Source organism: Panicum virgatum, chromosome 8K (genome assembly GCF_016808335.1).
Source record: "Panicum virgatum strain AP13 chromosome 8K, P.virgatum_v5, whole genome shotgun sequence".
Taxonomy (NCBI): Eukaryota; Viridiplantae; Streptophyta; class Magnoliopsida; order Poales; family Poaceae; genus Panicum; species Panicum virgatum.
In genome coordinates this window covers 4,604,761-4,617,933 of record NC_053143.1, presented here as the reverse complement: position 1 = coordinate 4,617,933, position 13,173 = coordinate 4,604,761, and the positions used below count along the sequence as shown (strand labels likewise).

Below are 13,173 nucleotides of genomic sequence, written 5' to 3'. Positions count from 1 at the left end.
ATCTAGCTAGCTAGTGGTACACATCCAGCTACTTGCTAGGCAGCTACTGCGGCCTCCATGGCTCCATCACAGGGAGGGATCGAGCGAGACCATTCCATTGCGGCGTCTAGGACAGAGAGAAGACAGAGACACACAGTGGGACACAGACACTCGCATGGGGGAGCTAAGGCCGGTCGACCGGAGGCGCCGAGGCGACGCAACGTAGTCGTCGTCGTCGTCGTTCTCGTCCCCGGCCGGTCGCGGTAAAAAAGGCGCCGGCTGGTCGGAGCGCCACTCATTGCTGCTAGCTGCTCTAGCTCCTAGCTACTACCGCCGCCGTAGGCGCGGCGACCGTATCATGCGTGCTCCGGATCATGAACCCGCCGCCGCCGCGCCGGTCGTCACGTCGCCACGTGCACGGCCGACCACGGCGCGTGTAGTACCATCAACACCTCTAGCTATACTACGCTTGTTGCTTCAGCCCAGGATAGAGCGAGAATAAGGGGAAGGAGATGACGAGGTAACACCAAGAGCAGCTAAGGTGCTGAAGTGTACTCTCCTTCGTTTTCTAAGAGCAAGTATTATGGACGGCGTGTAGCCGGCGGAACGAGAGAGATCGGGGGAGCACGAGACGCTGGCAAAGAGCGGGCAAATGCGCATGCGAGGGGCTCCTATTCGCTGCGTTGCTCGACACTCATTGGCCGCTGTTGCTCGACACTCATTGGCCGCTGTCGCTGCACTGCTTGCCGCTGCCGCTGCAGCATTAAATGCTGGCCACGCTGGCTTACTTTTCCGCCTGCTGCCGGCGTCCATTAACCATGCTCTAAATAATTGTCGCTCGGGAAGCACGTCTATGAGGCAAACACGTTTTTCGAACGACAGTTAATTATTAGACAAGGGAGTAAGGAGCTAGCCATTTTTTTTATCAAACATACATGTATTAACCATAAAAATATCGTACAAAGATGAGAACACGTACATGTACATTTTAGTAGAATACAGAGGACAGCTGTACCCCAGACTAATTGCACAAAGGCCCTTGAAAAATACTAAAAATACAATCAGGACCCTGCTGGGACCATTTGCACACCGGACACCGCCGCTGTCTGCCACCGTCGGCGGTCTTCCCGAACGGTTGCCTCCAACCCCAGATCCTATCGATTTGAAGCTTTTTAGAAGAGCCACAGTGAGCACTCGTCGAAGTTGACGAGGCGTGAAGCCAACGTTGTAGATCCATCGACCGGGGACACGCCCCGAGCTCCGAAGACCCTGGATGCAGATCCACCGACGCCGACCGGGCTGCCACGAGAAGACTGAATCTGCTCCATCCTCCTGGCTTCCACGAGACCCAACCTGCCTCTCTATCCACCAAACAAAAGCCCAACTCACCTCTTTTTCGTGCCGATGAGCCGCCGGCGAGCACCTCCTGTACACAGGCTCCACGCCGGGAGCACCACCTCCACGAGCTCACCGATGACATCGGAGAGAAGCACCAAAGGGCGCGAGAAAGAGCTCGAGAGGACTTATTCTATCGCGGCACCGCCGCCGCCGCCGCCTCGCCGGACCTAAACTACGACCTACCACACCCGCCAGCGAGAGCCCAACAGTCTCCGCCACCTCTCGATGCCCCCACAGTCCATCGGAGGCGATGGAGACCGCCGTCCCGGCCGGCGGCAACTGCATCGCCTTTTTTTCTCCGCTCCAAACTATAACAGGCGGCGAGGCTTCGAGAGACGCTGGCACGCAAATTGTTGGTACAGCAGCTAGCCATCTTGAGTCTCGCTCCATCCAGCAGCAGTAACATAGCAGGGAACTATGGGCGCGTTTAGTTCCCAAAAATTTTCACCCAAAAATTTTCACCTCCCCTTTAAACACACGTATGAAGTACTAAATGTAATTGAATAACAAAACTAATTACACAGTTTGGATGTACACGTCGAGACGAATCTTTTGAGCCTAATTAGTGCATGATTAGCCATAAGTGCTACAGTAACCCACATGTGCTAATGATGCGGTCAAAGGCCTCAAAAGATTCGTCTCGCGGTTTCCAAGTGAGTTCTGAAATTAGTTTTTTAATTAGTGTCCGAAAAGTCATCCCGACATCTGATCAAAGAATCAATTTGACACCCAAATTTTTTTGCAAACGGAACTAAACGCGCCCTGGCATTAGCGTTGTAGTTGGTGTACGTGATCTTTTTGGTGTGCTGTGTGGGGACGGACAGCAAGATCCTCGCGGCCCATGTCCGGGCCCGCTCTGGCCCGCCGGTCACCCAGACCAGACCAGCGAACGACCGGATGGACGGGCTCCAGTCCAATCCAGTCTAATCCAGACCAGCCCGTCGCATCACATGTAATGGCAGCACTGCACAAGTTGCTCGCACTCGCACATGGTCGGATGGATGGTCCTCTCCTCTCCTCGCTGTTTCTCTGCTCTGCTCACGAGGGGCAAGGCAAGGCAAGCACGGCGGCAGCAGGCAGCAGGCGTTGCATTGCATTGCATCATCACCGCCGTGAAACATGCGGCGCCATCCTTTACCCATGGGCCCGTCCGGCGGCAGGGATGGATGAACTGAGATGGAGGCGCACAGGGAGCCTGCCGCTAGGGGTGGGGTAATGGGTCATAGTTCCAGTGGTCTCTTCACAGTCTAACAAGACTCTTAAATTATTTAGATCAAAATTGTATAGGATTAGAATCTGGCTCTTAAATTTTCTAGTTCAAAATTTTAGGTCCTTTACCACCCCTACCTGCCGCCCTGTCCCAGTGGGAGTGACCCTGCCCTGCCTGCCCCTACGTGTGCGGGTGCAAGAGAGAGAGCGAGATACCCAGAGCGGCAGGGCACGGCAGACGCAGCCAGGCCCACCCACCAACACATGCCCAGGCAGCCTAGCCCACCCACCAACACATGCCCAGCCCACAACAAAAAAGCTGACGTGGCCAACACTAGTGTAGGGCCAGTCCTACAGGCTAGACACACACCACCTCTCTCTCTCTACCCCACTGCACGTCAGCAGTGCACTGAACTCCATCGGCCGGTGAGGCTGCATTGCAGTGTACCGGGCACAGTCGCTCAGACATTCGTTTCCCTGCCAAGACCCCAATGGGCCACGGGCTCACCACCAATCATGGAAGAAAAGCCCATAGTACACTACCGCCCTACCGCCGGCACAGTGCGCACCACATCATCCACGAGTCTCTCTCTCTCTCTCTCTCTCAAAAAAAAAAAAAAATCATCCACGAGTCCACTAGGTTGGGGTAGAGCGAGCCCCTACTCTACTAGAACAAGACCCCAGAGCATCAGCAGTGGCAGCCAGTACACACCACCCCGCATCCCTGCAATGCAGATGCAGGCACGGGCGCGACAACGCAGCGCGGTGCTGTTCATGGTAGGAACACCGGCTAGCTCTTCGGTCGGAGCCAACACGAGGGCATGGCCGCCGTGTGGGTTCCAAGCTTGCAATGGCCACCCAACAGCAACACCGGCAGCTAGCAGCTACCGGACAGAGCGATCAGCGACACCGGCAGCGGCAGCACGCGCGTGCATGCTTTGGCCAATGCAGCGGAGCAGCTACACACCTCAACTCTGAATCCTGGACGCTGTGCGGCTACTTTGAATGAGAATTAGAGCCAAAGGGCATCATGCAGAAACCTTCAGAAATCAGCAGAACATGCAGATCGAGGGCCTTGCTGGCCTCTTTATCTAGAGAGCTAGTGCTACATACACAAGCATACAATAATATAGTGGTTCGTAACAATGAATGAACAGGGCGTTGCCTTTGTTGGCAGCAGAGGCAAACAGCCACGAGGAAGGAGGCGAAAACGAAAGCTGGTGTTAACTTACAGGCTGCGGGGCTACATGTGTTTAACAAACCTATGTGTGCACCTACTGATCGACGGTGCCGGTATACCATGATTAATTACCAGCCGTATATGGGGTTCTGCACCTGGGGCGGCAGGAGCCGGAGGTCCGCGCTGTGCTGCTTGTTGTAGTCCCGGGTTCCGGGGACGGCTCCCGTGGACAGTCTCAGAAGCTCGCTGCCCGTCAGGCAGTAGTGCGCGAACGCCAGCCCGCCGTCGACCGCGTCCGAGATGCTGGGCGCCGAGACGGGCTGCCTCGTCCTCCTGCCCGCGCTCCTGTCGGGTTCGGTGCCGCCGCTGCTGCTGCAGTCGTTGCTGCTGTCGTTCAGGACCTTGTCGAGCTCCGAGTGCTCCATGAACCGCTGGGTGGCCGCCTCCCACGACAGGTTGTACCGCTGCTCGGGGGTAAGGGGCTGCGGGTAGCGCGTCATGGCCTCCTTCACCCGGGCCACAAAGTCCTCCGAGGTCTTGTAGGTCAGGCAGTTCGGGAACGACCGGAAGAAGTCGTTGGAGGGGTGGTCCGCGCAGACCACGAACTTGCCCATCGCGAGCGCCTCCGCGGTCGCGGTGCACAGGACGTCACTGATGCTTGGGTTTATGAACACCTTGTACCTGAAAGTAGAACAGGGGAGGCGCATAAGATGATAAGAATCAATAACGTCACATCCGCAAACATTGGAAGAGGAATGTTCTTTCGAAAGGAAAACAATTGAGTGGTTGTGGACTTTATTTACCCGTGAAGTGAATCATCTGCATGGTCCCGGCCTTTATGAAAGTTCAGGTTCAGATTCAGCTTCCTGGCGATCGATTGCACTTCATGTGAATCTTCACCATTCCCATAAATGTCCAACTTGAAGCCTACCAAATCACTCTTGTGCTTGGCAAACAAATCTATCAGTTCTCTGTAACCCTTGGCCCAGACCATCTTCCCTAGGAAATAAGCTCCTTTCGAGAAAGATTGCTGTCCAGACTCCCGCTCAGCTGCTATTCTCTCTCCGACTTCCAGAAACTTGGGGTTAACACCATGCACATTGCAGATCATTGACTTGGGCAGATCTTGGGTAGCACCTGACAGCCGCAAAATCTACACAGCATCGACACCATCAGCCCATAGACAAGAAACAGCCTATGATATAATAGTCTCGAAACACACACAACACGCATAGCTTAAACACCAGCGGCATAACATAATACCTTGTGGCAATAAGCTCTGGCGACCAGGTTGTTAATGTGTTTAACAAAAAAGGCCTGAATAGCACCATTCTTCTCCCTCTTGATGTACTCCAAATAATTTGTATGCACAACACCGACAACATGATTGAATTTGTCTGTCCAACGTTTCCCATGATGATACCAGTTGAGGTGCTCGGGCTCTTCCAATATTGCAATGTCAGCTTCCTTTGATGGTATAAACTGTGAAGTGTCCCCTGCAGGAATTATGCTTCTCCTTTCTTTCTGAAACTGTAGTTGGAAAAAAAATCACGAGCATATGAGTTAAGCACATAGTACGTGCTGAAATATTGTACTGAAAAAGGTAACCTTACCTTTCCGGGGTAAAACGATATTTTGAAGTCTGTCTTGAAACCAACTCTTTCCTCCAGCCAATTCCGCATATAGTTTTCTTGTTCTTCTGGGGAATTAAAAGTCATGCTATTGGGATAGACAAGTTCTTGATCCGATTTGCAAAGCCAGGGCACTACCAAGGTTACTTTTTGCTTGGAAGATTTAGCCAAGTATGCTGCTCGAAACAAAGGATTCACAGCCGTTCCAGTCATCCAGGGAAGACTGGCAGTAGTGACTATGGCAACATGTCTCTTGTCAGATATGTCAGACTTCTGCACATCCCTCCAAAATCCACCTTCACAATGGTGTCCTGTGCTTTGTAGGACACTAGCTATTCTTAGGTCGAGTTCATCCCCAACATTGTCATTTCTCAATGAAGATGGTTCACTTGCTGACAGAAAATTATAAGCATGGTGGTCCTTTCGCTTGCTGCACAGAGACTCCACCAACTTGTCGCATACATCTACAGCACATGATGAGAAATGAAAAACAGCTCAAACCAACCTAAACATTGTAGGAGTAGTAGCTAAACAAATGAAAATAAAGCATCTCACCTCTTTTTATACCAAGTTGATCAAATAATGGTACAGATTGCTTTAGAAAATAAGCAAAAAGTTCTCCTAAATCCAGTGGTGGAACATCCTGCACAAGTGCAACACTGATCATGAATGTGCAAAAGCAGACAACATTATGTATAGTGCATAAATAGTGATTAAACTGTGTTATGGCAAGAAAAAAATGGTCAATTAGTATGATAATGATTTCCTTAGATATACAAAAGAAATCTAATTATTCCTGGGTTTCGGGAAAGTGTAAAGCAGAATGATCTTATTACTTTACCATACATTGGGAAACAATCTGCCATTCTAAAATCCAGTAGTACATGCACAAGCAACAAACTGAAAGGAACATTTCACAAAATTATATTGCTCATATTTAACATTTCTTGCAGAAGTCACTGTCACAAGTCGTTCGTGTAGAGAGAAGCAAGTTTATAGCCAATAGAAAGATAACAGTATATGTGCAAAAGGTTCTGGAAGTGAATCTCTTACAGTGTGCAATAACAAGTGAATAGGAGATGACTAACCTCGGATGCTTCAGGTGCAAAGCTCATTGATTTCTGAAATAAAAAGTGCAATGGTGCATCAATTAATCTGCTAAAGGAACAAGAGCAGTCTGCATCGAGTGTATCCCAGAATAAGCTTAATTAAGATCAGCATGATTGCAAGCAAGCATAAAATTATATGATTGTGAAGATACTAAATGTATTGGAGACTGTGACTGAATTCCAAACTGCTGGCTTTTTCTGTTCAATTTCGATCCTCAATGTCTACAAAAAATCCTCTTTATATAAATCTAAACAAGAACAAAAATCTAAAATTGATCAGACTTCTAGTGTTCACCGTTGAACATTTCAACAGGCTTTCAACCTCCAATTATTCGAAATTACTTTTTTATTTAGCTCATTCAGCACTCGGTTTCAATCTCAGTTACATCAAGATCCTGTTAGTCAGCATGGCATAGAGAAGCAATATAAAATATATTAGGCATCTCTAGTAGGCAGTAGGCTACTCACAGTCAAAGCGTGTTTCAGGTAGTCTTATTTGTTTTAAGCACGTGACCTTCCCGGTGCCACAACCTCTTATATCATCATTTAATCAGATTAATCAACGGAATGCGTAAGTATGTGCCAACATCTAACTGAACACATTCTTGAGTTCCGACACCTTAATTTTCAAATTCTCAAGCACAACTGTAATAAATCATAAAAGAACTGCTTTGAAGTTATAAAAAGACACGCATAACTCCATACTAGTAAATATGTGTTCACGAAGCGACTAAATTTGAATCGCATGAGACGAGAGTTAATTCCTATCCAAATTGCAAGCTCATAGTACTGGTAAGTGGTAACTCCATTTAGCACCAAATTTAGAGCCGTGATGATGGAATTGGGGGAGCGTTGCTTGGTTCTTGAGGTTTAGCATCCAAATTGACAGTGAAGTATTCCAAGTCCGCAGGAAGCTTACCAAGCTGAGCTTGACCTTGTGCAGCATGTCGGTGGCGGACTGGCCCTGCGTGCTCCGCTCGAGCTCCCTGAAGCGCGCCTTGACCATCCGCACGGGCTCCCACTCCTCGGCCTCCTCCTCCCACCCCCACCTGGCCCGGCCCCGGGCGCCCCTCCACGACTCGGCCTCGAACGCCTTCCCGATCGCCGACAGGTCCAGCCGCGTCCGCGCGGAGGAGGCCGAGGAGGAGTAGGCGCGGCGGAGGCGCGCCAGCAGCTCGGGCTCCGCCACCGGCGCGCTGAGGAACGTCTCGAGCTCCCCGGCCCGCGCGCGGAGGAGGCGGAGGTCCTCCCGCAGGCTGCGCGAGAGGAAGGACAGCGCGCCCTCCCCGGTCCCCGCCGCTCCCGCCCCGCCACCGCCGCCGCCCGAGGCCGCGGCGGCCGGCCGGGTGTCGACGCCGAAGCTTGCCATGGATCACCGGACCGGAGAACGGACGGGGCGAGCGAGGAGGGGGAGGAGCGCCGGCGGGTGGGGCTAGGGTTTCCGCGCGTCGCGGCGAGCCGGCGAGAGGCTGCGGTGGTGGTGGAGGCGGTGGTGGAAGGGGGAAAGGATGGGGGAGGAGGAAGCAGCGGTCGAGGAGACGCGGGTGGCCGCGCGGAGGGGGAGAGGTGGACCCGGCCGGGTGCCCACGAGAAGGGCACGCGCGAAACCGACGGCTCGGATGGAGGAGGTGGGGGAACCGACGGCGGTGGAGGCCTCCACCTCGCATCGACCATGGCCGCGGAACAAGTGACCGCGGCCCCCGCCCTGACCCCCCGAGGACTGTCGTCTTCTTCAGACATCACATGAATTTGGCCCAAATTTGAAGTTCTTCACTAGACATGCTATGATGCTAAGCAAAAACAAGGCTAATTTGAACGCTCACACAGGTGAACAATCCTGAGTTTCTCCCCAGACTTCTACAGTCAGAACTTTGCAAACCTTTTTCAGTTTTCATCAGGGAAACTGAAGTCAAGGAAGAAAAACACACGGCTCATCTTGGTCCCAGAAGGAAAAAAAAACACTCAAAGGGGACAGGAGTGCACACATCTGGGACATGTCTAAGCAGATTAGCACAAACACAGGGAGTCAAGGACTGAAAGCAACGCTAATTCGAGTTGTGCACGGCAGCTCAGTTGGAGCCTTGCACACTTGGCACTCCTGCCCTAGTGAGAGGCCGAAAGCAACGGGTGTGTTGTGCTGTTCTTGGCAGACAGCCGTCGAGCAAACGACGACGGGTGTCTGAATCGGGCACATTCGCGGAACCTGTACAACGTACCAGTGCACGGTGCTGAGTTCTTCAACTCGTCGGAATTCTTCAGCCTTCAGCTGGCTTTTGACTGTTGGTGGGTGCCTCTCCACCTATCACCGATCAGCATACAAATATCTGGCACAGGAAAAAGTCGCTCCGCCAGCCACGAAATTGCCAGTTTTAATAGCCCATTGCACATGGAAAATGTTCAAATTTCCTGCTTCCTGCGTTGCTTTGGAAGTTTGTGTGCAAGGACGGAGTAAGATGCTGATGCTGATGCGTTTATCCGTTTCTTCTGTCTCCCCTGCTAGTTTTTTTTTTGATAAAACATACCTCTATTATGAGATAAGGAAAGCGTACAAAGACCGTACAAATACAGATACGCTGTAGAAGGATACAAGGATACGGAGGACAGCTGTCCCGCCCAACTAACACAAAGGACCTCAAAGAAAAACGAAATAGCAAACTGGTCCTTGGACCCAGCTGAGGCGGAAGACTTCAGAAGTCGTCGTCGTCGACGAGGAGCACCGGCTCTTGCCGCCGCCGCCCATCTTGAGGCCGAAAGAAGCTCCATCGCACGCCGGCTTTGAAGTGGACCGCAATAGACGCCCGTCCTCACAGACGAGCAGAAGCTGTCGCTAAACGCCCATCGGTCGGGGCCGCGCTCCAAGCTTCGTCGACCTTGGATGCAGGCTCTCCGATGACGACGACCGCCGCCCCGGGGAAGACGAGCCCGATCCAACCGCCTGGCTTCCACAAAACCCGCAGCTTCCTCCACATCCTGGAACCAAAAGCCTCGTACCTCCGCCGCTTGCCGGAAGCGAAGAAGACCCGAGGCCGAACTGGCCGCCGCTAGTTTGTTCCAGGCAGAGTGTTGATTTGTCCTCGGTCTGAAGGATCAGCACTGGAATCTCTGAAATACCCTGCCCCAACTTTCTAGAAGTCTATTACAGCCATATGTGAGTTATCTCAAGGATCTGGAGGGCTCCAATCATATGAAGGGCTTCATGGCAACTCAACATGAACATTTGTAACGTTTCGACTGGTAAGATTGCTACTCCAAGCATATGTGCAGTATCTGTCTCCCCAGCTAATGTGGTTAAGGTCTGCAACCTCCAGTTGAGTTGTCTTCAGTCAGCAAACAGATCTTAGAAATTTCCTGGGGCAAACTTTGGATTCTGTCACAGCCATACCTTAAGAGCTCCAATCAGATGACATTCTTCATGTTAACTCAGGAAGTATGGCACCGAATAAATTTGGATGTTGAGATTGTTGCTCGAGGCGTGTCTCCAAGTTGTGGCCGGATCAGCGCAAGAGACCATTCCATTTCCAATAATGTAAACATTTCCCACCAGAAAAATTGTCGGAAACCCAGCAGCTTCTAGACTTAATTTCTAGCAGGTCTCACCAGTCACCACAAGTTCCCGGATGTGATAGTAACACAACTTGTTGGGTCCATAGAGTCTTCCATCTGATCCTTTTTGCAACAACCAACTGCTCATGTTCCAGAAGTTACGGACATAGTATAGTTGGTGATCTTCTCTCTGAGCTGCACGGCTGCTGGTTGTCAAGTTAATGTGAGAGCTTACAGTCTGGGATGAGAGTACTGGCACAAAATCTACACATAAATATTCCAGGCACCTGCTAGAGGACTTCCTCGCATCCAGGCATATGGTTTTTTTCGAATCGAGGAACTTCCCCATTTCCATTATTTAAACGGAAATACAACCGTCCACTCCCAGAAGGAGATCCAAGAGAATACAGAAAAAACACAAGGATCAACTGGCTAAGTTTCAGCCAACAGTACAGATAACGCAGACTGCGGACCTAGTATTCCTAGGAGCCGAGACACAACCGAGTTTAAGGTTTACAGGCAACAGCGTTCAAGAAACAGAAGCAAAAGCTAAGACCAGGGTAAACGCGCCCACAACGCATGTAAGTCGAAGAGAGCAGGAAAAGAGATCATCTGCTTCAGGCTTCATCATCTTCAGAATCTTCAGTATCCCCAGGGGGAGCAGGGAGCTGAGGGAGTGACATTGGAGGACCTTGTTGAGCAAGCACTCTTTGTGCACAGGAGAGCAACGCCTTTACCCCATCCAGTAGCTATTCCTGGAACTCGGCCTTGTAAAGACCTGCCCAATATTTCATAAAAGCACTTGCTTGGATTAGAATTTCAGCAGGATGTTTAATCATTTTCTTGTCAAAACAGGCTCTATTCCGGCTCTTCCAGATAGCCCAACATATTGCCGCTAGGCCAAAGGTGTGAACCAAACCACCATTTGGCAACCAAATTTTGATCCAACTATAATACTGTGTTAAATCTCTTGGGACGTTATCGGCACCTAAACAGGTGCCCACCATTCCCCACACAACTTTGGAAACATAACATTGAAAGAAAAGATGATCACGAGATTCTGATTCAGAACAGAAGTAGCATGTTGGGTCACCCAACCAATTTCGTTTGAGCATATTGTCTTTTGTTAGAATTGCATCTTGCTCCAATAACCACATGAAGATTTTGATCTTGTAAGAGATTTTAGCTTTCCAAATATGCTTAAAATGGAACCCACTATCTCCATGTGACAACCAATCATAGGTAGTTTTTGTGGTAAAAATGCCACTCTTCCTATTCCACGACCATCTAATATCATCATCATGGTTGATGAAAGAATAAGAGAAAACTTTACCAACTGTTTCAATCCATTGTTCAAAAAGAGTGGAAGACAACCATCTTTGAAACTGAATTTGCCAAAGCTTTTGTATAAAGTTAAGAACAGTAATGTTTTTGTCAGAACACAAATCAAACAGAACAGGTTGCAGAATGCACAAGGGTTGAGAGTCTAACCAGACATCTTTCCAAAGCAGAGTATTAGCACCATTTCTTGTTTTGATAGATCTACCTCTTAAGTATATATGTCTAATTTGTAACAAGTCTTTCCACACCGGGGAATCATTCACCTTCCATTTTACAGTACTAACCAGGTCAGATGAAAGATATTTGGCTTTCACAATCTCCTGTCAGAGGCCCTGTTCCATTTCCAGCCTCCACCACCACTTGCATAGCAAGCTGATATTCATTCTATAAATGTTTTTTACCCCTAACCCACCTTTCTTTTTACTTTTGCAGACTGTTAGCCATTTGACTAGGTGATATTTTCTTTTTCTTCCACCTCCCTGCCACAGAAAACTTTTTCCAGGGAATTCACAATAGTCTTAGGGAACAAGTACATTGACATATGGTATATGAAAGTGGTAGACAAGCAAGAGTTGATTAAAGTCACTCTGACAGCTATGGATAAAGAACTGCCTTTCCAAGAAGCAAGCTTCTTCTCATTTTTTTTCTACTAAAGGAAGGCAATCCTTAATATGCAGCCTCCCAGGACTAACTGGAACCCCCAAATATTTCAAAGGAAAACTGCCAATTTGACAGTTAAAGATATCTGCATATTGTGTGTTAAGAGAATCATCACCATGAATCATAATTATCTCATTTTTAGAGAAATTAATTTTGAGTCCAGACATCATTTCATAAAAGTATAAAAGTAACTTCATGTTCCTAGCTTTGGTCATATCATTTTGTAAACATACAATGGTGTCATCTGCATACTGTAGCAGAATCACACCGCTAGGAATTAAATTTTCAGCCAGGCCAGTTATCAGGTTTGCCCTTTGGGCTTTCCTAACCATCCTGGCTAAGCAATCAGCAGCCACATTGAAGAGTATGGGAGAAAGTGGGTCTCCTTGTCTAACTCCTTTGGAGCTGACAAAATAAGGACCCACTTTGTCATTTAACTTGACACTGACAGTCCCACCTGTAACCACCTGCTGCATCCAGGTGCACCACTTCTCAGAGAAACCACTCAACTTTAGAACTTCAAATAGGAAAGACCAATTCACCTTGTCATATGCCTTTTCGAAATCCAGCTTCAAAATAACTCCTACCTCCTTTCTTCTCTTGGTTTCATGAAGAATCTCATGCAAAGCTAGTACTCCATTCATTATGTTACGATTTTTCAGAAAAGTAGATTGGGTGGTGAGAATCAATCTAGATGCTACCTTCTCAAGCCTCAGAGCAAGAACCTTAGTAATGAGTTTGTATAGACAGTTCAATAATCAAATATGTCTGAATTGTTGGATTTTCTCAGCTTCTTGTATTTTGGGTAGTAGAGTAATGGTACCATAATTGATTCTGCTTACATTCATGGAACATTGGTGAAATTCATGGAAGATCTCCATAATATCATGTTTAACAATATCCCAACAACTTTGATAAAACTCCACAGGGATAGAGTCAGGACCAGCAGCTTTGTTTTTTTCCATTTGAAACAGAGCATTTTTAACTTCCTCCTCAGTAAATGGTTTGGTCAACTCATCATTTTCATCAGTTGTGACTTTCTCCATATCTTCCCAAAGGTTAGGATCAATTTGAAAGATATTTACAGCAGCTGGACCAAATAATTCCTTATAATATGAAGTGG

General features: G+C 48.9%; 1 protein-coding gene across 1 annotated transcript; it reads right to left on the bottom strand.

The window, feature by feature from the left end:
• Positions 1 to 3,627: 3,627 nt before the first annotated feature.
• On the bottom strand, positions 3,628 to 8,020 carry LOC120643640 (digalactosyldiacylglycerol synthase 1, chloroplastic-like). The gene is made up of 7 exons (XM_039920054.1): positions 7,426 to 8,020; positions 6,486 to 6,518; positions 5,953 to 6,040; positions 5,380 to 5,861; positions 5,030 to 5,296; positions 4,570 to 4,919; positions 3,628 to 4,447 (listed from the first exon to the last, which is right to left on the bottom strand). The coding sequence occupies exons 1-7, from the start codon at positions 7,873 to 7,875 to the stop codon at positions 3,895 to 3,897; spliced, it is 2,223 nt and encodes a 740-aa protein (XP_039775988.1). The 5' UTR covers positions 7,876 to 8,020; the 3' UTR covers positions 3,628 to 3,894.
• Positions 8,021 to 13,173: the final 5,153 nt, after the last annotated feature.